The 25,941-nt window shown below is 38.8% G+C and overlaps 1 protein-coding gene across 13 annotated transcripts in view; it reads left to right on the top strand.

The window, feature by feature from the left end:
• LOC131075033 (glycerol-3-phosphate acyltransferase 9) overlaps positions 1–25,941 on the top strand; it is a 337,473-nt gene that overhangs the window by 76,950 nt on the left and 234,582 nt on the right. For all 13 annotated transcript variants that reach the window (XR_009113163.2, XM_058011874.2, XM_058011882.2 and 10 more), the window contains exon 4: positions 17,531–17,649. Coding sequence is in view for 12 of the 13 variants with exons in the window: in XM_058011874.2 (XP_057867857.2) it covers positions 17,531–17,649 (119 nt within the window). In the remaining variant the exon portion in view is untranslated. The remainder of the gene's footprint in view (positions 1–17,530; positions 17,650–25,941) is intronic.

Genomic DNA, 25,941 nt, shown 5'->3' with positions numbered 1-25,941 from the left:
ATATTTGTTAGAGTAGATTTTCTATTGAGAAAAGCTGTAGGACTTTGTGTCCACTTATTCTTGAGAGAAATTAGAAGTAGATTTTGTGATAAGGAATAGCTGTGAGATTTTGAGCTCACAATAGTTCTTGCTGTGGTGTAGAGAAGAGCAAGATATTTCAGCTTTGTGTTGCCATACTTTGTTCTTGTTATCATTAATATAGAAAAGGGTACATAGGATTTCACATATTCAAGACTTTGAGCCTGATATTGCTATCCTGTCCTGAAGGAAGTGACGAAAGTCTTTGTGCTTTCAGGAAACTTCATTTCCTTTCTCTCACTTTGTTTTATAAGTTGTTGCTACTGTTATTTTCAATTGCTATCACTTTTTTGTGAAGATAAAAGGATATAGTTTTTCTTGAAAGAAGAAGAAAGATTGTTGTCTCATCCATTTTTAGTTTAAGAATAGTTTATAGATAGGGGGAGCCTTCCCTTAATTAGGAGAGTATCATACTCACACGTTGTGGCTGAAACCACAAATTTGTACATCTCCCAGGTGTACAAAATTTTCAACCAATAGGGTTGGAGCGGTTTTTCCTTGGCTCGAGTTTGGTGGTTCGCCCTGCTCGGTCAAATCTCGTGCCCAATTTGGGGAGCTTGCTTTGCTTCTCTCTGCGACCTTGCTAATCTCATGTTTTGGGACTGCCTCTGTTGGAGTGTGACGTCCTCCGTTTTTTCTCAAAATCTTGGGTACGACTGGTGCTTTCTATGCTCTATGTGTCTTTTTGAAGCTTTGACGGAGGGTTGTCGTCTCTGGTCCAATCGTGTCTTTGTAGGTTTCGTCCTTTGGATGACCCTTTCTTTGGTTTGGGCTTTGCTTTGGTTTTTTGCTTTGTGGGGGCTGATGCTTTTGTTGGGAGTTTTCTCTTATCCTTTGGCCCTCTCTTTTTGTGGATGCCCTTTTAGGGCTGAGTCCCTTTGTGGTTGCTTAGGGGTCTCTTTGGGCCCTTTGAGGGTATGTTCTTTGTTCTGGATTTTGGACTTGATGCTTCTATGGAAATTTTTTTTTGGGGTCTGTTTTGTTGTGCCTTTTGGGAGCCTTTTCTGCCTCTCTGTGTGCCCTCATTACGTGGCTCCCAAAGCTATTAATCTTTTTTTGGGGGATGTAGTTCTTTCTTGCCGTTATCATGTCTTACCCCTTCTTTGATTTTGTTTTCTATGACGGGATGCTTGAGTGTCTTTATCCCCTTGGTGTTGTTTGATGTGCCTATCCTGTGGGCTGTTATGGTTGTCTATCTTTGTTGGCCCTGTTGCTGGTTTCCCCTTCTTGCTTCTTCATTGCTGGCCTTTTTGCTTCTGTCTCAAGATCTTGGTTTTTTTCTTGTTTTTCCTATAGAGGTGGCCCTATCATCTTTTGAGGTGGAGATGGATGGTGCTAGAGATAACCTTTCTCCTATTGAGGTGGAGTTAGATGGTGCGGTTCATGCTGGGAGGTGCTGGTGGGAGGCTGATGGTGCCCTATCTCTTGGCTATATGGGAACTGAGGCTAGTCTTTTTACTGATTTCTCTCCTTTATCCCCTATTGAGGTGGTGATCTTGGAGGGTATGATGAACTCAGTTTTGTTCATTCTCAAGATTAAGGTTATGGGACCCTTTCAAAAACCCATTGTTAAGGCTAAGGGTGCCTAGAAAACCCCTATGGTTATGTTGGTCTGAGCTTTTCGGTGTATGGCTTCAGCCTTTTTCTTTTTTCAGTTGGATCTTTAATGATTATACTCTGTTGTTAGGCTGAGGATGGGTTGCTGGATGTCTATGTTGTATCTTAGGGCACTGTTCTTTTTGGGGTTCCGGATCCGTGTAAAATCCGAGGGTTTCAGGTCCCTTCAAAACTTGTTGTAAGGGGTTTCGGGGTCCCCTCAAAACCTGTTTGATCCTTAATAAAAAACAATGAAGAAGATAGGACTAACACAGTTTGGTTCTAGGTAAAATGACACAATGGGTTGTAAGGAAAAACAATCATTTGTTGCCACAAGTTAAGGTTACACAAGTCTACTTGTGGGTATTTTAAAGATTATGATTGATAAACCTTGTGAAGAGACAAATTCTCTTGGTGATTCCATGTGTGATTATTACACTGTCTTACCACTTCAACATGAAGAATGCATGACATCATCTAGTGAGATAGTTGAGTTTGATGATGAGTATATGGAAAAAATTGAGCCTACTTGTGTTTTGATTCTGTGTTTGGGTCTAATGCTGCTCTAGTTCCAAATCAGAAAGTGTGCAAAGAATATGACATTGAGGAAGTTAACAATGAGAGTCAAGTTCTTCAAGATGAATCAGATAATTTGTCATATGAAGTAGATGTTGCTCATTAGGCCTATAAGTCATTTAATTTGGAATTTTGGAGAACCAATTGAAGGTCAATGAAGATAAGATTGTTGCACCTTTAACACATTTTGATAGCATTCACAGGTCGATTGAAGACCACCTTTCAAAGGTTCAACTTGAGAGAAGACAAAAAGGTTTTGAAGAAGAATCTTCTCATGCTGATCTGTAGGTAATCAAAGAAGCTATGGTGACAATGAAATCGGATTATTTACATCTGCTCTCAGATTGAGATCATCTCCTCAAGCTTGCTGAAATTTATTTGGATGCATTTGGATTCCTTGGAGACTACTCGAGTGGCCCTTTGAGAAGCAGAAAATCAGATTGATGCGCTCTGTTTAGAGTTGAGTTTGGCATGTTTTTCATCATCGAAATCAGAAATCTAGTCTTCTATGGCAAGCACATCCAAAGAACAACAATCTAATACAAGGATTATGGAGATCAAACAAATGTTTGAAGGAATTGATGAACTCCATAAGGGTGAGATATTGCATGAAGATTCTAGCATTTCCTATACGGAGATGATTCAATATGGTGATAATGATTGGGAAGTGCTACAAGAGTATGAGCTCTTGAGATTGGAGGAGAAATGTTCATAGTAAGGTCAGTGTTCCACAGGCGTTGGGGAAGGGGGGACGAGTTTCCGGGATGGGGGGACCAAGGGACTAAGTTTGGGGACAACGGGGGGGTGGCGGGGTGGTGGTGGTGATATAGTCATACATATACATATAGTACTTGAAAAACTAGTTTTGAAAAGATATATGAAAGTATAACAGTATAAGAATTACATTTCAAATGAAACTATAGGAAATTTGAAATACTAAATCTAAATACCAAGATTTCTTCAATGCTAATTGCTAATTGCTAAATAAAATTTGACAAATAAAATTGTCAAATTGGAGATTTCTATTATATCGAAAAAGGAAAATATGAATATTTGATGCCATTGCAAAATCTATAATAATAAAGATGATTACATGATTCATCATTACAATGAGTAGCCAAATACAAATACTAATAGCAATAGCATTACAAAAGAGACTAGAGTCAGACAAAATGACAAAACTCAAAATGTAGCTAATGGAGGCCTCTAATCATTTGCGAACTCCTCACTGGAACTGCTGGACTCCTGAAGATCAAGATCGCTCAAGCTCACACCAACTAGCCCTGCATCTGAAGTGGTAGGATCATCCTCATCAATCTGTGAAGGCTCCTCTGGCTCTACATCCCATCGTGCCGCTGGACTCTCCTTGTACACAAGTGTGTTGCGGTCTATGAGACGCAAAGCACTGTGTACAACCACAAGCTTCTCTGCTCTCTTAGAGGTAAGTCTGTTCCTCTTAAGAGAGTGGATGAAGCTATATGTAGACTAGTTCCTCTCAGCAGTTGAAGAACTGCACACCTGGGATAGCAGACAGATGGCTAGAGTGGTGGTCAAAGATTTTGGGCCATGGTAATTCCACCACAAAAGTGGGTCCTCATGTGCCATAGTTTCTATATCCATCTTTGCTGCATCTGAATAGCCTCTAAGAGTGGCAAATCTTCCCCACTCAGGGCGAATTGTGCCGGCATCTTTGGAATCAAACATCTTCTCTACGTAGCTAAAGAAACCTGCCTTCACCTCATCATCCTGAATTGGTGTCACTCTACCTGGTCTAGCCTTGTACCACTTAGGATTCAAGGCAAAGGCAACCATATGCAAAGGAGTGTTCAACTTGTCCCATCTACGCTGAATGATAGGCCGGATTTGCTCATTGTAGAATGCTAGAGAGGGGTTCTTCACTTGCACAACAACCCTCCTCTGGTCAAGCATAGAGTCAATGCACTCATACACCTCTCCAAGGTTAGGTGCATCCCCATCCCCATATCTGATCACCTGGAATACTGGAGAAATGATGGAGACAATGTATTTCGCATCAGTCCAAAACACATCACTCTTCACTATCTCCTTCACCCTTCTCCCCTGATGTGAAGTGTGGTGGTTGCAGATAAACATCTGCACATCTCTTGCATCGGTGACCACTCCTCTAATCCAGTCAATCTCCCCCATGTCCTTGAGTGCATTGTTCATGGCATGCATAGAACACGGCGTCCACCAAATGTGTCTATAGGCTGCCTCAATGAGTCTCCCTGCTGCTCTACACACATGGAATGCATCTGTCACTACTTGGACCACATTTTGTGGCCCAACCTCCTCAATAGCCTCCATGAGGACCTAAAACTGGAAATCAACATCTTTACGATGCCCTGTAGAATCAATTGCTCTAAGGAAGTATGGGCCCTCTGCACATGTGACCATGATGTTGATGAGTGGACGATGGCTAGTGTCTGTCCACCAATCCATAACTATGCTGCACCCCGATGCCACCCAACATGCCTTCATCTTCTCCATCAAAATATTGATCTTGGAATAGCATTTATCCAAGATCGAGGTCCTCATTTTCGTCTCCACAGGTGGCACATAAGATGGTCCTCCCTTCGCCACCATAGCCATCATCCCCCTATAATAAGGAGACCGTGTAACATGAAATGGAATGCCATTGGCAAAGAAGAACTTGCCAATGGATTCATCTATCTCATCTCTTAGCTGCACATTAAACATATCAACAATGGGGTTACTTTGTGGTGTCTGCAACCTATGTTTCCTTGCTTTGGCGACACTAGAAGTAGAAGTGGATGCAAATACAAACATCACTCCTCCCGTCTGCGAAGCATGAGAAGTATGTGGCGGATTCTAGTTGTGCTGAAGGGCTGCCCTAGCAGATAAAGTAGTAGGCATTGAAATATATGTGTCATATGGAACCCCCCCCCCCCCCCCCCCCCCAAAGCCTGTTAAACTCAATTTTGTAGAGTATATTTTTAGCTTCCTCCAAAAATTTACAATGTCTCACACCTTTTCCTCTCCAAAAAAAAAAGTGTGCATTCACCCTACTAATGCTACCAGACCATTCAGTGTCACAAATGTTGCACTTCCACTTCTTTGTTCCCCCACTTGAATCTGATGTGCCTTGTACCAATATACTTGAAACAAACTGTTTGAGAGGAGACTTAGGATCAAAAGGACCCTTAGCATACGGTGTCAACAACTCTGAAGGGCAACCTGTACTAGTTGGTGCACTCGCCATAGAACTAGATTGGGCTCCAGGATCAGCCCCATGGTCACCCCCCTCATTTTCAGGTTCAAATTCTGAATCATTCTCTCTGTGAGAATGGATTTCCATCTCATCCTCACTCATGCCTTGGGAGCTCATTGTGAAATTGACACTGCATTTCACAAAATAAAAATAAAAATAAAATCAGCCTAGCTTAACAAATAAATTTATTTTTCTATTCATCTCAAAGTGAGATTTGCTTTTGAATCTTGAGGGCAAAATGATGTCAAGATTCAACATCAAATTTTATTATTTTTAAATTAAAAAATCTCATATATGGTAAATTTTATTTTCAAAATTGAAATTTCAAATTTGTTTTACATTTCAATATTGAGAGCTATATGTATTGGCGGTTGGACCAACCACTTCCACTTTTCAGCGAGATAATTTTTTTTTGGTAATTAACAACTACTTGGCAATATAACCAGCCAATTACAAATCCAAGAAGATTGAAATTAAATAAGACAATCACTCAATCACTTATTCAGTGGGAATATTGGAAATAACAAACTATCACTCAACCACTTATTCAATGAGAGGACTGGAAATAACAAACTATCACTCAACGACTTATTTAACGGGAGGACAAGAGTACAAAATAGAATAGAGATAGGCGGCAAGCTAGCCTCTTCCACTTGTGCAGTGGGTGATACAAGAAGTATAGTGCAAAAATAAAATGGACTGTTTTAGTACTACTGAATACAGCCTTACAATGGCAACTCTGCAAAATACTTGTCAGTACGTCAAGCTCCAATCTCTAAGAGATACAAGAAGATACTCCAAGAAGCTACAAACAAAAGTATTGGAAAACACAAGCCAAAAAGAACACTTTACCAAATCTGAAATCACACACTAGCAACACCAAAAACAGACCAACAACACTGTGAAGTCCATATCTCCTTCAAGACATCTCCGAATAGCTCCAAATAAGTGGCAAATGAGAGCTAGGAAAGGGGCGCCCAAGTCTCAACGAACAAACTAATCCAAACAACCTTCAAAATTTAATGCACGCATCCCAAGGTCACTTCCAGCATGAAGAGGGGCCATTTGCCTTAAAAATCTATTTCTTCGCTATAATTCATGAAACTTAACAAAAAGGGACACCTAGCAGAGAGGAATCCAATGAGCCGATACCCAGAATGATCAGACAATAATGCAGGGAGATATGATCGAATAATTGCTTCAGCCATGGACAAAACAACAACATACAAAATCACACTAACACTCAAAAAACTGAAAATACAATAACAAAATTCATCTGAATGTAGCTCATTCTATTTCTTTGGATGAAAAATAGGCTCTCCAATAGCTAGGTGCTATCTCTCAAGCACTAAACTGGCACAAGCTAGGAAGCTCTCAACTTCGAAGCACAAATCTGACACAAATTTGGCAGCATTTCGTTACAAATATTCATGGATGGCAAAACAAGAGCTCAACACTCTTATTTATAACCTTGGTGCCTCCAAATTCAAATTCACATTCTCCCCAAATGGATGCCAAATCCAATGCAAGATCATTTTACATTAATTTGGAATTTGCATTTCATTTCCCCTTTTTTTCCAAATCGACCTTCATAAGGTAGCAAATATACTTTATTAAAAATGTCAATAAAATATAATGTGATGTCCAAGGTAGATAAGTGAAATATATGATAAAATTAACTTATTTCCCATAAGGTATCCATCTTGCCTTATTAATATTTCACTTTATAAAATATTTTCCTTGAAAAATTAATCACTCAACCTTATGACATAAAATAATACTTTATCACCTCAAGTCGTCCCTTTAGGTCATAACCAAAAATACATGTCATACGCCTAGGCCAAGGGGGCATTAAAAAATATTAAAAATACTTTTCCCATATGCTGAACAATTGCCATACTGAACTGAAGGCCAGAGTACTGAAAATTGCACTACCATAAATAGCCTCTGAATTGGACCACTGAGCACTGCCAAAAATAGCATACTGTTAAAAATAGTGTGTCGAAATGCATTTAACCCACATTCTGAGTAGCCATCATAACTTACTAAAAATAGTAAGTCTGAAAAAGTCCTTAGATTCATTTGCATGTCATACTATCACGAAGCTCTCTGAAAACCCAGAAAACCCATAAAAATGAGATGTCCTCATTCCCACTTACTAAAAATAGTAAGTTTACCAAACTCCACTGATTGCTACGCATGTACCATCATTGTGAAGCTTTTCAAAAACCCAGAAGCAATCCAGAATCAGAACTGTAAAACTGCCAAAGCATCCTCTTAGAATATAGGAAACTCAAATTCTGCCTCTGACTGACCAATGGGTCTTGGGATTGGCCAACATTTCCCAAAACAAACTAGAGTGGAAAAGGGGACATTACATTAAGTGCAGGCATGGGGATGATTGAAAGATCCCAAATGGATCCTTTTGCTGTTGCTCCTGTAAATTCTTAATTAAACATACTATATTTTTGTAATTTTCCGGTGATCTTATGGAATAGACAGAAGTCGCAGAAAGGGATTGTTTCTTTTTGGGTTTTGATGTTATAAGTAAAGTAATTGATAAATAGACAACTGTGAAATTAAGCAGTAAACAATGTTCATATGTAAGAACACTTAAGCAATCTGAAAATATTGCAAATCATACCAGGCAAATAACCTAGTTTTGTATTCAGCAAGAATCCATACATTTATTTGGAGTTGTTCTCAATCTGGATTGATGCCAGATGGAGGAATATTACTGGCAACGAACAAGGAAGATCAAATAAGCTGAATACAACCCTTCAAGCCAACATACAACAAGGCGTGGTTGCAAAGGAGGCATGGAAGTTGCTGCAAATCACGTGCTAGCTGAAATAGACCAGCCGCCCTGTTGAAACCCCCAATATGGATCTTTAGGCCAAGAAGATGTGTCTTCTACCTCTGACAATCTCTGTGCAATCTTGGATAAATCCACTATCAACTCCTGCTGAGGGCTACGTCCCAACAAGCTCAGACCTGGGGTTTGCATCCCATACCAAAATCACTCTTCCAGAGCAATTCCCAAATTCACAAGTTTCAAAATGATCAAAGATGCTATCAATTAGGTTTTCATCTCCTTATAACTCCTTTCCCTTTGCAAGTCGAACCCTAAAGAATAATAAAGCTTGCGCTTTATAATTAAAGTGACACTTTCCTAATTATGGCGTCAAACTATAGAAAAATATCACTTTATTGCGAATAAATAGCTTCAAGCATCCAAAAAGACTCTGGGAGGTGAGAATCATGTAGCAAAGTTCAAGACCTTTCCAACGAGCTATAACACATAGGCATATCAAACCAGATGAAGCCAAAAACCCCTTATTAGTCCGAAATGGCTATATACATAGCCTTATTTTAATTTATTTAAATGCTAACTTAGGAAATATTTAAATATATTAAAATATTTCCATAGATCCAATAATAGCCCAAAATAACCAACCAAACATGAATCTGACTTTGTCACCTGTTTGTGACTGATGTCGGACAAGATGGGCCAACTGGCAGTCCCATCCGTAAAATCTAGGGATGCTCCTAGAAACTAGGAAACACACCCAATCTTCCTGAAACTGAAACCATGGTATGGTCTCGTGGAACCTCAAATATGGAAACTGCCACAACCTCCTAAAAAGTAGGGAATCTCCCTAAAAAGTAGGAACCTCTCTCCAAACACCTGTAACTGCTCGAAAGGATCGTGCTCTGCTCCTTGGTCCCCCAGGTGGTCATTCAGTCAACTGCCAGTTCTCCCTAAAAAATAGGAGACCTCGTTTGAAGGTTCGAAATGGCTCACAGAGCCCCTGCAAAGCTCCATGACCCTCAGAATGAGTCCCCTAATCATGTCGTTGACCTACGGGAACTCGAATGGTAGGTCAACCCCTACTCATCTCATGTCACCTAGAAAAGGGCAAAGAAGCAAAAGTAGGCATTGAGTCACAATTAATCGTGAATAATCGCGAATCGTTAGAAATGCCAATTTTTTCCCCAAAGTCGGGCCAAAAAATCGTTGACTATCAGTCATCGACTTTAGCCGATTAATTGAGGGTAGAACTCTGCGAAATCGTGTTTAAAAATTGTGAAATATCTGCTCGGCTAAAAAAATGACACACACTAAAAATCACTTGTGAAAATAGACCGATTCTGGGTATAGTTTGCATGGAATCAGTTAGGGTTCGAAATTTTTGTCCTTAATTTTTTGTCGGACGTTTTGACCTCTGCAAAACCTTAATGACTTTCTGTATCGCTGAAAATTGAAACCTTAAATATTTTTGTTTGCATTTTGAATAAGAGCCTCACCTTGTCTTGCTGTTTCACCTGGGAATTATAAATAAAAAATCGGAAATAACGTTTCTGCAACTGATAAAGCTTGAGAAATACGAGAATAAGCTTTTCGTCGTTTCCTTATTTTTGGTAACTTTATATTATTGAGAACTTTAAATTAAAATCTGAACTCTAAATTAAAAACTATGACATCTAATTTGGGGGATTATAAACTTTATATAGGTATTTATAAAAAAAATTATAATCGACAATCCTTACATTCATTTATATTATTGTTTACTGTATGTTTAATATATAATTAAAAATAATTTAATAATTAACATTATAAAATAATTTATAAATTAAAATTATTATACATTATATTAGTGTCATTTATTAAAATATATAGAATAATTATATAATTTAATAAAATTGTAAATTAGAAATATAAATAATTTAAAATTTAAAAATTAAAAATTCGTATCTTTATAGACCATTAATAAATGTGAATATAATAATATTTATTTTTAATTTATAATATATATTATTTAATTTTTAATATATAATTAATATATATAAAATAATCTATAAATTAAAATTATTATATATTATATTAGTGTGTAATTTATTAAACTATATAGAATAATTATATAATTTAATAAAATATTAAAATTGTAAATTAGAAATATAAATAATTTAAAAATTATAAATTAGAACTTAACATCTTTATAGACCAATACCATTAATAAATGTAAATATAATAATATTTATTTTTAATTTATAATGTATATTATTTAATTTTTAATATATAATTAATATTTATAAAATAACTTGTAAATTAAAATTATTATATATTATATTAGTGTGTCATTTATTAAACTATATAGAATAAATATATAATTTAATAAAATTGTAAATTAGAAATATAAACAATTTAAAAATTATAAATTAAAACTTCGCATCTTTATAGACCATTAATAAATGTAAATATAATAATATTTATTTTTAATTTATAATGTATATTATTTAATTTTTAATATATAATTAATATATATAAAATAATTTGTAAATTAAAATTATTATATATTATATTAGTGTGCCATTTATTAAACTATATAGAATAATTATATAATTTAATAAAATTGTAAATTAGAAATATAAATAATTTAAAAATTAAAAATTAAAAATTCATATCTTTATAGACCATTAATAAATGTAAATATAATAATACTTATTTTATATTTATAATGTATATTATATCATTTTTAATATATAATTAATATATATTTAATTTTAAAAATATATTTATTTTTTATACTATGTTCGTTTTTTTGCCGATTTTTTGCCGATTAATTCCCGATTTTTTCAAAAAATCTTATACTTTTGTTTTCCCGATTAATTCCCCAAACGATTAATGCTTCTTTGGAAAAGGGGACATTAAAATATTTCCATAGATTAAAATAGTTCCATAGATCCAATAATAGCCCAAAATAACCAACCAAACACGAATCTGACTTTGTCACCTGTCTTTGACTGATGCCGGACAAGATGGGCCAACTGGCAGTCCCATCTCTAAAATCTAGGGATGCTCCTAGAAACTAGGAAACACACCCAATCTTCCTGAAATTGAAACCATGGTATGGTCTCGTGGAACCTCAAATATGGAAACTGCCACAACCTCCTAAAAAGTAGGGAATCTCCCTAACAAGTAGGAACCTCTCTCCAAACACCTGTAACTGCTCAAAAGGATCCTGCTCTGCTCCTTGGTCCCCCAGGTGGTCATTCAGTCAACTGCCAGTTCTCCCTAAAAAATAGGAGACCTCGTCTGAAGGTTCGAAACGGCTCACAGAGCCCCTGGAAAGCTCCATGACCCTCAGAATGAGTCCCTTAACCATGTTGTTGACCTACGGGAACTCGAATGGTAGGTGAACCCCTATTCATCTCATGTCACCTAGAAAAGGGGACATTACAATGATGTATCTATGAAATACAAAACTTTTGGTTTTCATTTGGAGTCATTTCATTGAGTTTTGCAAAAGCTAGAGCATTTTTAGTGAAAACAGTCCCAAACCCTGCCTACGGTTTCCAGCAAGAAAGAAAAATTCGTATCTTTTGATTGAACCCTTACAAATTGATATAACTTGGTGAAAACCTTCGTTGCATTGCTTCCTAGGTTTCCACCAAAGGAAATTGCAAAATTTGATCATATGGTAGGAGAAAGGTGGATATTGAGCCTTGAGAACTAACACATAAAATCTTTTGAGAATTGAGGTAAGGGAATTAGTGATCTATGAATATCAACATCAAAAATCATAAGACTGAGTGTGTGGGACTCCCACCCAATGGGTAGATAAAGACATGAAATATGTGGTTTCAAAGAAAGGCTTTAGTAGGGTGAGGAAGAGATGGCAACATCAAAAGCCAAGGTGTTTGAATGCCCCTAAGCCTATGGACCATGGAGTAGAGGGGGTAAGTATTAATTGATTAGTAAGGGCAACTACTTCAATAAGGCCTAGATTGTCCCCATGCTCAACGCAAGTAGATGGATTTGAGAGATCCAATAGAACCTGAAAAGAAGATGTGAAAAGACAATGGGAGGCTAAGGAAAGGGCATCCTGCCCAAAAAATGTGCAGATTTATAAATCTTACTCTAGATAGTACCCTTGGGGACGATACAAATGATGGTGGTCCTCCATGAGCAATGTGTCTCAAATCATTATGATTGTGATGGTTATGACACCTAAAGGGCAGAATTGGATGGAGTCATAGGGCAAAGCATCTCCTCCATAGTGTGAGAGCCTTGACTCCTAAAAGACTAAGGGGGCTGGTGGAACCTTAGGTTAAAAGCACCTTATACCAACTAGTGTGAGGGGCTTGTCACCGAAAAACAACGCAAGGTGATAAAACAATGCTAGAGACTTGATGCTCAAAAGGCTAAGTAGGCGGTGGAGCATTAGGGAAAGGCATGTCACACCACCACTAATGAAGGGGCTTTGGCACCCAGAAGATTGAAAGAATTAAGAGGCTGTTCCAAATTGAACCTAATGTAAATGGGTTATGTTGTCCTCATTTTTGAATTTTCAAATGTGATAGCCCCTACAAATTTTTGCTCAAAATGTGTCATTTTTGTCTCTAAGGCATTTTTTACGAGGTGCAAAACGCATATTTCATAGGGTCAAATCATCAGGGGATGTCTTTGCCATTGTTGTCCAAGTTTTGGTGAGTTTTGGCCTTCATTTTCCTAGCTTTTTCTTCAATTTCGGGTTTCAGAGCAGTCACTGCATGTAGAAGCTTTTTGCTTGAAATTTGAGATTTTAAGGCTCTAGAGAATACTTCCCAAGGTGGAAAGTCTACATTTCTTGATGGTAAATCAATGATGAGCTTATCCTCCATCTCTGTGAAAGTTCTGGTTAGTTTTTGGCTTCATTTGGCCATTTTCTGTGCAATTTCGGGTTTCAGAGCAGTCACTGCAAGTTGGGGAACTTTTGGGTGTCACTGCTAGTAAACTCATTACAAGTAAATGCACTTACTTGCAGTCGGGTCTCCAAGACCCGATTACAAGTTGGTTCATTGTTACAAGTCAAGTGGGGGTTTTATGTACATCATTGCAAGTGTAAACGTGTATGCACATCTTTTTGTTTTTATTTTAAAGTTGAAGAAGCTTGTTCACTTGCAATCGGATCCCTAGGACCCAATTACAAGTATATGTTATGGCATCACAAGTATATATTCATGCACTTGCAATCGGGGTTTAGGACCCGATTGGAATTCTTTTACTACATTTTGTTTGCAAACCATGTGCACTTGCAGTCGTGTCTCAGAGACCTGATTGCAAGTAGTTCCAAAATGTATAAAACTTGCCTTCTTGCCCTCAAATTCCAAAAACCCGATTATACCTCTTGCTGATTGTTGTGTCATATATAGTCAAAAACCCGACTCATCTTCTTGAAACCCATTTTGTTCTTAAAAGATGTTATGCCTTTCATAGAACCCGATTCCAAGTAGAGGATCTCAAGTTATGTGCTAATGTAACTTGCAATCGGGTCCTGAAGACCCGACTGCGAGTGTTTATTGTTATAATTCCCTCTTATTACTCTCTCATATGGCTTTTCGGGTTTCAAGGAGGGGAGTGTAAGTTCTTGATTGCCAGTCAGCCTCCCAAAACCCGAAATTGGTCCAAAATGCACTAAAAAACACTTGAAAATGGGTCTCTAGGGTCCAATTACACGTGCAAACTTGTATTTTCCCATTACACATACGAAGTTGCATGTTCATCCTCCATAATTGCAAGTCAATGCTCTTGTTTTTCCACACATGCAATGCAGTTTTCAAAACCCGAAATTGAGCTTTGGCCCCACTTTTGCAGTCCCTTTGTTTCACCCATGTCAGTCCTGTTTGCACACATGGCCTACCAAATCAATAATTTAAGGCTCCTACCAAATCAATAAATTAAGGCATGGGCCTTATTTTGCAAGCAGATTCCAAGATTGGAGAAAGAACAACAATATGACAGAGCCACACAAGGAGATGGATAAGTGATATGAATGATTGAGAGCATAGAATGCTCTCAAGATAGAGATAGGCTTCTTACTTCAGCCTGGAAAATAACTTCCCTCCTGAAAAGCCATTACTACCCCAAGCAAGAAGATAAGATTGAAGTTTGTTGGCCAAAGACACAAAGATCATTAAGGATGCAAATTCCCGTTCTAGTTCGAGAGGTCTTCACTAATCCTGAATACTTCAGGTTCTAGCATCCTGAAGCATCATGAAGATCATCACAGACAAATGATGATGTAGTTAGAGCTTCGGACACATAGAATAGTTTCAATTATGCATTTGTAATTTTGTTTTGACAAGTTACATGTAAAAACAAGTTTTGTAATTGCAAGTGTCACTTTCATTTGCATTTTTGTAAAATGTAATTACATGGAAAGCAACTACAAGTTGAGTTTAATTAGGACTGTAGTTGGAATAAGTCATGGTGGTTGAGAGAATTTCTCAAGTTAGTTAGGATCCTCCCACCTTTTTCTCAAGGCTCCTCTCCTATAAATACTTGAGGGGGTCTATTGTAATCGATATCTTTTGGCAATGCAACAAAATTCTGCTAGTTTGTATGTGCACTCTAAGACTTTGAGCTTAGATGTAAATCAAATTGTTTTCAGTAAAAGAGGCAAGTTGTGTTAAGACTTTGTGCCAATTCAAGTTGTTATGTGACAACATTTTCTCGAGTTGATTGTGATTTTTGTTCTATTGTTCAAGAGGGATTTGAATTCAATCTTGCAGACTTTGAGTTGCTAATTGTATTTAGAGTTATAGGTTTGGTTTTCAGACTTGGTCTTGTAGACTTTGAGTTGCTTATCACGTTTGAAGCTAGTGTAAAAAGCTCAAGTAAGGAGATAACTTGTAGACTTTGTGCTGCTTTTATTTTTAAGACTTGTGCTTATAAGGTGAAGTGCATCATATATAGAGACTTTGAGCTGTTGTGTGTTGTACATTGTTATCATTTTGAGAAGGTTGATAGGACAGTAGGAGTGTTGAAGACTTTGAGCTTTCATTTCTATTTTCCCGTCCCGAGGAAGTGACGGAAGTCTTTGTGCTTTCATGGAAACTTTGCTTCCCTTTATGTTCTAAAAATCCTACAAAAGGTTTCATTTCTGTATTTATTGTTTTTGTTGTAACTTCTTTTCTGAAATAAGAGAAAGAATATCGCCTGTTCTAAAGAAAGAGAATAAGATGTCGTCCTACCTAAATTAGATTAGTGTTACTAGTAGTAGAGGGGGAGCCTTCCCTAAATTAGGAGAGTTTTATACTCACACACTGTGGCTAAAACCACAATTTTGCACATTCTCACTGGTGTATAAAATTTTCAACCTTTAATATCAACCTTTAAAGTGTGATCATAATGAGATTACCAATGAGTGCCATTTGTAATGTCCTTGTGTGCTTGGAAAACCGACATGTGGCTTCTTGAGGTCAAGCTGTATTAAGCTGGATATACAGTAGAATGCTTGATCACAAACTCTACCATTGAGGTTGATTAGGTTCAAGTAGGTTGGGTTATTGCTTGTGCCTCTGGTCAGCCTAGGTGTGAATAATTCATCAATGCTTTGGCTTGTCAAGAGTTGTGATTTGAGCAACCCATATATTGGAATTTAAAGCTAACCTTTTGAGTTGTGACTTCAAATAACAGTTGGTTTCACCAATCCAAGGTTGCTTAGATTTGGGAAATATGCCAACACTTTGTGGCTGATTTTGTTGGGATAGAATCATGTGAGTGTGTAGGATCAGCTGTGTTCCAAAGCAAGAAGAAAGATGGAAAGAAGAAACTTAACTACTTTGCTTGTAAATTGAATGAAAATAACTGTTGAAAGCTTAGTCACAACATTTGGCGAATTTGAAACTTGTAGTTCAATATCCGCCAAATATTCAGCAATAAAAAAATTCCTTAAAATTCACATTAAAAAACGTGTTGATTTTACTAAATTTTATTTTCATTAGGCATGTTTTTTTATAGGGTTTTCAATAGAGTTTTCTTACAAATTAAATCACAGCTCAAGTTGAAACACGATATTAGTCCCTCCGAGGTCACAAACTTTCACGACGCCCATCAAGTTTGACACGGCTGCATGTCAAACGTGACTCTACTTAGTCCCCAACTCTTGGGCGAACAGACTTTCATTGTTTCAGAAATTTTTTATGTTTTTTTTTTATATTTATATTCTATAAACTTACAAATGCTTTTTCTTTAGTTTTGTTTTTTTATTCTATAAAAAATTAAAAATACGTTTCTAAAATTTGTATTTTTAATTTAAATAGTGACTTTGAAGTTTGAATTTAATAAAAAATTTAAATATTATTTAATTTATACTAAATTTTTATAATATTTAATTGTAATAAATTCGAATTTAAGATCTTTCTTATTTTGAAAATAATAGTTAAATTAATCTGATAATTTATTGGATTTATTTTATATTTTAAAGAAATTGAATTTATATAAGGTGAATTTAATGCTGAAATTTTTTTCTGAATTTTTTTACCCTTGCTAATCTTCATCCAAATTTTATCATTGCCAAACTCAAACTCAAACTCGAATTTGAACCTTGTGACTTGGACTGAAAGTTAACAATGGTGGACAAATATTTTTGCTTCTGACCTAGAATATAGGAAATGCAGATCTGCTAACAAGGAATGAACACATTGATATCTAAATATTTAGTCTCAACTTAGCCTACTTGCGAGATTTTCCAAATCCTTTCGAATAGCTAAAATGCACCAAAAACAATATGGAATGTAGTAAAATGACAAGCGATTAATGCAAACTGAATGCATTTTTAATGCTTGTTAGGGAGTATGAGTAGATCATGAAAATGGTATGTCCCAGTCCTGCTGTCCCCAGGAACCTGCAAAATGCTGGGAATATGTCTCCAGGGAACACTGGAATTTTCTCTTCAAGAAGATCAATGTACCTGTTCTAAGTTACATAAATTTCATTTTGGGAACTCTTATGGAAAAATTCCTGCTACAAGCTGGGATTTTGAGCTAGTAAATCTAAATGTCCAGATACTGCTGCATCCTAGCTCTTAACCATCTATGGACCTTTATGGATCCCAATTTGTGACTAAAAGCCAGTACAAAACTGCTTTATTTACTGTGCTTTAATTTTTGTTTTCAAGGTAAAATGATATTTCCTCCTTTTTGCAATCGAATTGACTTTGTTTTGCATAAATATGTTTATTATCTTTTCTGTATGATTTGCAGGATTCTTTTACACGTTGCTTCAAGTCAAATCCTCCAGAGCCATGGAACTGGAACCTTTATTTATTTCCTCTTTGGTGCCTAGGATTATTTGTTCGATATTTGATCCTCTTTCCTATAAGGTAATATAAGAAATCCTCTGGTTGACTCCACTTTGTTTATTGCAACATGGGCAACTTTAAATGGTAGTAGTAAAAAATATATGTATCATTCCTTGCCACTTGGGTTCATTCATTTCTTTTTCTTTCCTATAGAAAAATTCTTAGACTAGCATAATTATTTCTTTCAACTTTTTCATATCTTCATTAGGAAATGTTCAATCTATATCAAATTATTTGAAAAATGTGTTTATTGTTGTTCCTGTTTTTTTGGAACAAATGATATATCAGGGCAGAAAACATGATAGAAGCATTTGCTGGACAAAAGAGTTACATGGAAAATGTCTCCCTACGAGACAAAGTCTACATAATTAGGAGAAATTTGCTTAGAAAAAGTAATTTGGCTTCAATTGCATGTTAAACTCTGCTAAAAAATAGTGACCACAAAAAGTTTTCATAATTATGAAAATCTTGCTTAGAAAAGGTAATTTGGCTTCAATTGCATGTCAAACCTTGGTAAAAAATAGTGAACACTTAAGCTGAGTAAGCTCTCTTTCTAATAAAGGGGTATTTTTCTTCTTGTCATCTGAAGGAATGAATGATAGAATTTAATATTGTATCTGTTGTGACCTTTTTCACACATCGCCCCATTGCAAATGGGGACCCTCTCTTTTCCTGCTTTCTAGGGTTTTGTTAGTGTCCTATGACCTTTTGCTGCAGTTTCACCAAGCCTTGTCTAGTTCAGAGCATTTCAGGCCTGACGATTGAAAGTTAGTTTTTGCAAGTTATGTGATTCAGAAATGCGAACACCACCAGAGTGCTTAGAGAGGCCAAAGGACGAAGATCACAATTGATTTGGACGAATTTGGACAACTTTCTATTTTTAGAAAGTTTGCTTTTTTGCTTTTTCCTATTTTTTAGGAAGTTTCGTTTTTGGCCTTTTTAGCCCAATCCCCGGTATGGCTATTTTTAGAAAGTTTTCCCTATTTTTTAGGGATGTCTACTTTTTGCTTTTTCGGAATGGGAACCTAAGGTTTACACTTGCACCACTGACATGCTTCGACCGAAACTCGAAAATTCCAAGTTTTGATCTAAAAAAGCTAAATCCCTAGATTTTAGGCTTTTTTGCTTTTTCGGGATGCAAACCTAGGGTTTACACTTGTACCACTGACCTGCTTCGACCGGAACTCGAAAATTCCAAGTTTTGATCTAAAAAAGCTAAATCCCTAGATTTTAGGCTTTTTTGCTTTTTCGGGATGCAAACCTAGGGTTTACACTTGTACCACTGACCTGCTTCGACCGGAACTCGAAAATTCCAAGTTTTGACCTAAAAAAGCTAAATCCCTAGATTTTAGGCTTTTTGCTTTTCGGGATGCAAACCTAGGGTTTACACTTGCACCACTGACCTACTTTGACCGCGATCCAAAATTTTTAAGTTTTGATCCAAAAAGCTAAGTTCCTATATTTTAGGGGGTCATGGCACCTTCAAAGGATAATCAGCTCGAAAAATCATCCTGATCCTGAAATTTGACTAAGTCTGGAAAATTGGAGAATCCTCCAAAAACTAGATTTCGCATTATTAGTCCTAGAGGCCCGAAACCACTCTCAAACATCCTGACAATATATATGAAATATAACTTAAAGTATAAACTTATACTTAAATGTTATATTTCATATATAGTCCGCCCTCTTGAGAGACCTTCAAAATCCGCCATGGGTTGGGAGGTCATGTGGGAGCACTCTTCAAAGTCCGCCCAAGCATGTGGAGAGCGCCTCAAAGTCCGCCCAAGGTGGAGAGCGCCTCAAAGTCCGCCCAAGCATGTGGGAGCACTCTTCAAAGTCCGCCCAAGCATGTGGAGAGCGCCTCAAAGTCCGCCCAAGGTGGAAAGCGCCTCAAAGTCCGCCCAAGTTGGGAGCTAACTTCAAAGTCCGCCATGCCTTAGGAGAGTCATGAGGAGGGACCTTCAAAGTCCGCCCCATGCCTTAGTCAAATTTACACCTTGATGGAGGCCATGAAGGAACACTCACCAAAGTCCGCCCAAGAAGAGAGGTCATGTGGGAGCTAACTTCAAAGTCCGCCCCATGCCTTAGTCAAATTTACACCTTGATGGAGGCCATGAAGGAGCAATGTCTAAAGTCCGCCCCATGCCTTAGTCAAATTTACACCTTGATGGAGGCCATGAAGGAGCAATGTCTAAAGTCCGCCCCATGCCTGAGCCAAAATTTCGCCTTGATGGAGCCAAGTCTAAAGTCCGCCAAAGGTTAGAGAGCCATGTAGGAGGTGCCACCAAAGTCCGCCATGCCTAAGGGGACTCACCAAAACTCCGCCCATGGTGCTGGTCATCCAAAACTCTGCCCAAGGTGTTGTTGAGTGAATGGCCTTGAAACTCCGCCCTATCCTTCCATGTTGGTGGCCAACCCTTCAAAGTCCGCCATGTTTTGGAAGAGGCCATGATGGCCAACACTCTAAAGTCCGCCATGTGTGTGGGGTGCCCAAGGGGTGAAGTCCAAAGTCCGCCCTATGTTGGAGACCCATCAAAACTTCGCCCTACCCTAGCAAAATGATGCAAAGGTCTAGAAGTCCGCCCATGTTGGAGATGTCTTAGAAGTCCGCCTAGGGGGTGTGTTCCAAAGTCCGCCCTATGCCTTAGCTAAAAATTCGCCTTGATTGAGCTTTGCTCAAAGTCCGCCCTCCATGTTGAAGGGACCCTTCAAAACTCCGCCCAAGGAAGTAGATGCTAAGTATGATAGGGGAAGGCCCTCTAAACTCCGCCATACCTTGGAGAGGTAAGCAAAGTCCGCCAAAACTTGAAGAAGATGAAGATAAACTTCCAAAAAGTCCACCTACACATAAAAGTCAAACAGAATCAACGAAAATACAAAATGATGTCATGAAAATCCTTCAAGATTGCGAACTTAAATCCAAAATAGAAAGTTTTCAAAAGGAGAATATTGGAAGATTAATAAATATTTCGAACTTATAGCCAAATTGGAAACTTTTGGAATATATTTTCTTCGTATTTGGAAACATGACAACACTTTCCTAAAGAATGAAGTTAAAATTGGAAACATGAGTTGGAAGATTTTAAGGGTTTCTGATTGAGGATTTAACTTTATTTACAAATACTTAGTTGTAAACTTCATTTCTACACGAAGAAGTTCGAGTTACTAATGAGAGCTTAGTAAAGTATTTTCTGTTTGAAGATCATTTGGAGAAAGTTTTGAACAGTGTTGGAGGTTGGATAAACTTTTTTGACAAAAGTTTCATAGATTTTTTTGAGAAAGACAACCAGCATAAGGAAGAGTTATAGAATCGTTCTTGAATTTCCTGAGTGTTCTTGAGAAAATCCAGCCTTACTTCCATCCATTCAAAGGTGAAATCGAATTCATGACGCAGATTTATGAATTTTCTAAGTATTTTTCTGAGTTTAAGAAATGATTTTTAGTAAACTTATTCGAATTTCTAGAGAATGAAAATCCTTTTTTTTTTTTTTTTTGGCTAAGTATAAGAAATTTTCGGAGTTATAACACTTGGTGTTGATTTATGATCACAACCACCCTTGAAGATTGAAGGGTTTTGAGGATGAAATTTCAGTTTTTATGGCTAAGTATGAAAATGAAGTGAAATTTTCCAAACACTTAGCCATTCGCAGCCTCGATTTTCTTTAATCCAAGATAGATTTCTAACTTATTTTCCTTTGGTTTTACAGGTCGCAAGAGGAAATAGAAGCGGGATCATCATAGAGATCGCAGTTGGAGTTCACAGGCCAGGTTCATCCGGGCATGAAGATAGCCAAAATTTGGCTAAGTATGGGAAATGTTGAAGGCATGTCAGGGTATCGAGAAGAAGGACATGATCATAGCGAATGCCTGAACAACTTGATCCCATCATTTCATATTTGCAAGGGGTTACCCAGAGCTTTTTAACCCTCCTCCCACACAACATAAATTGGCAACTGAAGGCAGGATCATCACAAAAAACACAAATGGAGTTTCGAGCCAATTTCAAAATTGAAAACGGGACCACGAGCAAGGTTCGTCCGAGCATAGAGAGGGACAAAATTTGGCTAAGTATGAGAAATACTTTGCGAAGAAATTTCTTCTCCAAATTCGAGGCACTTGAAAGAATCTCAAGGCATAGAGAAAGAAAAGTTCTCAGACTTGGTGAAAATATGGGAAAGTTAAATAAACTTCCAACTTCTTGAAGGATTTCATCTTCGGAAGGAATTGAAAAATACAAGCTCCCAAGCAGAATCAAATGGTGACAAGAAGGAATCAAATTTCCATTCTTAGACAATTTCTTGACACAAATTGGAAAATTCAAGGAAGACATTCAACACGTTGAGGTGGCGCCTCGTCATCTTCCAACCAATCAGATCGCTCCAAGTTAGCATGTCTAGATTCGATGAACCTGACTTATCCAGAAGCTTCTAGAAGGGCACACTTCACAATGCAACAACCTTCTATTTTCATTGATGGTTCATATTTAGCAAGAAGGACAAGTGTCCCAAGTGTAATTGGTTGAGGGTAGTTAGTTTTGGGAAACCCTAATTAGGGTTTATAGCTTTCAATTTGGGCCCTTGATCACTGTTTGATCTCGGCTGTTCATTTATTCTTGAAGCTATATAAGGTTGCCTCCCCTCATTTGGCGAGTGTGAGGTTTTTGATGTATTGTTGCTTAAGGTCATTTCTAGATAATATATTGCATGTGCGCTGCTTTGTAATCTCTATTATTTGAATGATTTGCATGGTTTCAATTGCCTCAACACTTAGTTAAAATTAACTTAGATTTGCTTTCATTGTTGTTAATTCGAATGAAGGATTTGATAAGTGTCAATTGATGGTGTATCTCCGCTCTTACTTTTGGTGTATGGATGATTTCCATCTCACCGTGCAAAGTTAGTCTGAGCCCATCCCCTGTGCATCCCAACATCTCGATCATAAGCACAACCCATTGAAGATTGCACTGGCCTTGTGTAGTTGTCCCTAGTGTGGCGAAGCAAGATTTGGTTCCTCGAGAACACCTAGTTGATACCGTCTCCAGAGTTCGTAGGATTAGATTAGCCTTCCTAAACCCTATCTCTTTTTCCCTTTCTTTTGAAAGTCTAAATCCTGGAAAATTCCCAAAAAAAAGAAGAGCCTAAAATTGCTAAATCCATCTAAGTTCAGCAGTTCAAGATACTTGTCAAACGTAAGTCCCCCTTGAAATTTCAGCATACACTGTTGCCGGGAATAATCATTATGTTATGTTGTTATGTTTATGTTGTCGTCGGTAATAATGAGTTACGGTGGTCAGTTAGTTAGCCGACGGGTAGGTAGTTGGAGTCGCGATGGTTGTGTCGCACCCCTTCGGGTATTATATATTGTGTACCTTTTCTTCGAAGTAGGATCATGTTAGTCGTGTCAGATGTAATGTTATAAGCACTTATTGTACATGGACTGTGGAATTAATATAGAGGCTGGTTATTTAATATATTTCCATTATGTTCTGTGCATTTACTTTCTGCATTTAACCGTTTACCCGAGAGGGCAAACATTTGGTGCCGCTGCCTAGACGAACTCGGGAACAGAAGACACGGATGGCGCACAGACACAATGGGCCTACCCGTTGGTGAAGTAAACCCGGAGGCCGACGACGCGCGGACAGAACTTTACACAGGAGAAGACACGGCAACGCGAGAATTTTCAATTTTGCTCCAGGTAGCCATTCAGACCTACGTCCGACGAGAGGCGGCGGAGGCAGAAATCCCACCAAGTGCCGTGTGGACAGTGCTGGAGGTTAGCCCGGCAGTAAACCGGTTGATGAACCACCTCCTCCGGTTGCTTGCACAGGCATCGCTGGCACAACAGGCCCGCCTGGAGGAGATTGCCCAGGAAGAGCGACGACAACAAATCCTGCAACGCTACGAAGAGAACAGCCGACGGGAAACGGAACGAGATGGCGCTAGGCCAGGAGGAAATGGAACCTTGTAATAATCCCAACACACTGCTGATATAAATTGTGGCCAAAAGGCGAAATAAAAAATAAAAATAATAAAAGTTTTTTTGTGTACATGGCGTGTGGTTGCTGTGTATGGAAGTGACTTATGCCCAATAGACTAAATAAGGACAAATAAAAAGATACAGAGTGACGAATGGGAAGTGGCACAAACCGCGTTGAATCTCAAACAACAGATAGAACGAAGGCGTAGGCTAAGGCAACTTGTCGAGGGACGACCGGCCGAGGGGTTGCCCGAAGGGAACCTAGGAGGTGTCACGGAGGTTGCGGAGGCAGAGATAGACGGAGAGAACTACACTGTCTACACTGTTGTAGGGCTGCCAGAAGGAGTCACGGAGGGTGCCGAAGGAGAACTCTACAGTTCGCCAGAATACCATCGTAGGGTAAGAAGCCGCGAAGAGTTGGTGGAACAAACAAGGCGAAGTCTAAGCTTGATCGACGCTACCAAAGACGTGCTAAAGAGTTTGTCCATTTCAGAGGACAACTGGAGGGAGACACCGGAATGTGACGGTACGATCGAAGGTGCCGAGGGAGCACAAGGGTATCGTACGGGAGGCAATTTGTTTGGTTCGGTGTCAGCAACTTTTTCTGGAGGACCCACGAGTGGAGGTTTAGTTGCAGGAGGCGGAGGATCGCCAGGTACAAGCACACAAGGAATTAGAGGAGCGAGACCCAGCGGTGGGATGGCGAGTAAACAAAAATTGCCAAAGTTCATAGGGGAGGGCAAGGAAGACCCCTTACGGCACTGCCGTACATGTGAAACCATTTGGTCCGCCAACAGAGTAACAGACCAGGATGATTGGGTACAGCAGTTCCCAGCCACGTTACGAGGAGTTGCCATAGATTGGTACTTCGATGTGGACAAGCAAAAAGTGGCCACGTGGGCCAATCTACAGAAGGAATTCACGGGGGAGTTTCGGTTGCTCCGTGATGACAATGAAATTGTAACGGAGATATACAGTACCAAACAAGGTACCAGGGAGACAGTATGGGCATACAGTCGGAGGCTGAAAGAACTCTTGGGTAAAATGGAAAGGCAACCCGCAGATGGATTGAAGAAACGATGGTTCGTTGAAGGGTTGAAATCCTCCCTACGGAGGAAGATGAAAATTGTACCCCCGACGTCATATGACGACGCTTATAATAGGGCGATGGACCTGGAGAGCGAACACAAAACATCAAAGAAGAAGAAAAGTAATAAATCCTCATTCGAGGATGATGACTCTTCACAGGAAAGCAGCAGCGATGACGAGGTTGGCAAACGGGTGCAAGCACTCCAGAAAGACATGGAGCGAATGAGAAAAGAATTCAAAATAATGAGAAGCACTGGTCGGAACGAAGGGGACATATGGTGCACTGAGTGCAAAGAGGAAGGGTACACAAAGGGTACTTGCCAAAACAAGGCATTCTGCGAGATTTGCCAAGTGATGGGACACTCCACCAAGGAGTGCCCATACAACATGAAAACCCAAAGTACGCAAATGAGCCAGGTGCTGTTCACGGAGCAGGCCACAACATCCGCACTAGCGGGTACCGGCCAACATACTAACACAACGACATCATTTGGAGGATACCGAGACAACAGACGCGGCAGCGGAAGGATTAGCAACAATAACAATAACGGAAGCCGTATCCAATATGATGCCAAGGGCTGGCCAATTATCCAATGTAGGGCCTGTAATCAGTGGGGGCACTTCGCCCGTGATTGCACGAAGGAAGCCACCCCTCAGCACCTCTGCCGTTGGTGTGGGCCAGGCGACCATGAGGACGCAAATTGCCCGTAGGCAGGGGTTAATCTCCTCAACATTGAGAAGGCTAAGAAGACTGGTGAGAAAGAAGTATTGGCGATCACCCGCACCCAGACGAAAAAGCCACTTATCTCGACCCCCGTACGGAGAAGGAGAGATTACGGGAGGCAAAGGCCAATATTGAACGTGAGATGACGACCGAACGACGGGACAACGAGGTGGCGAGTACATCATCCCGTACGGAAGCGGAAAATAACATCATTGGGCAAATCTTGCAGATAGAGGTGCCGATAAAGGTAAAAGACCTTCTACACTCTATGCCACAATTGAGGACTGCCATCCTCACCAATGTGCAAAGCACCGCAGTGTCGAGTGCATCACACGTAGGGGTTCCCGCCACCGCTTCGAAGAGTACACCACAGGTGGAGGTTTCCGTTAGCCCTTCGACTGACCCGATGTTACTAGCCTTGAGCAGTGGTAGACACCCAGCTGTGGTAGAAATGGGTATCCGTGGGACCATTCTGAAGGACACCATTGTAGACGGGGGATCTGGGATGAATATACTACCAG

Source organism: Cryptomeria japonica, chromosome 11 (assembly GCF_030272615.1).
Source record: "Cryptomeria japonica chromosome 11, Sugi_1.0, whole genome shotgun sequence".
Taxonomy (NCBI): Eukaryota; Viridiplantae; Streptophyta; class Pinopsida; order Cupressales; family Cupressaceae; genus Cryptomeria; species Cryptomeria japonica.
This window is presented reverse-complemented; position numbering and strand designations above follow the sequence as displayed.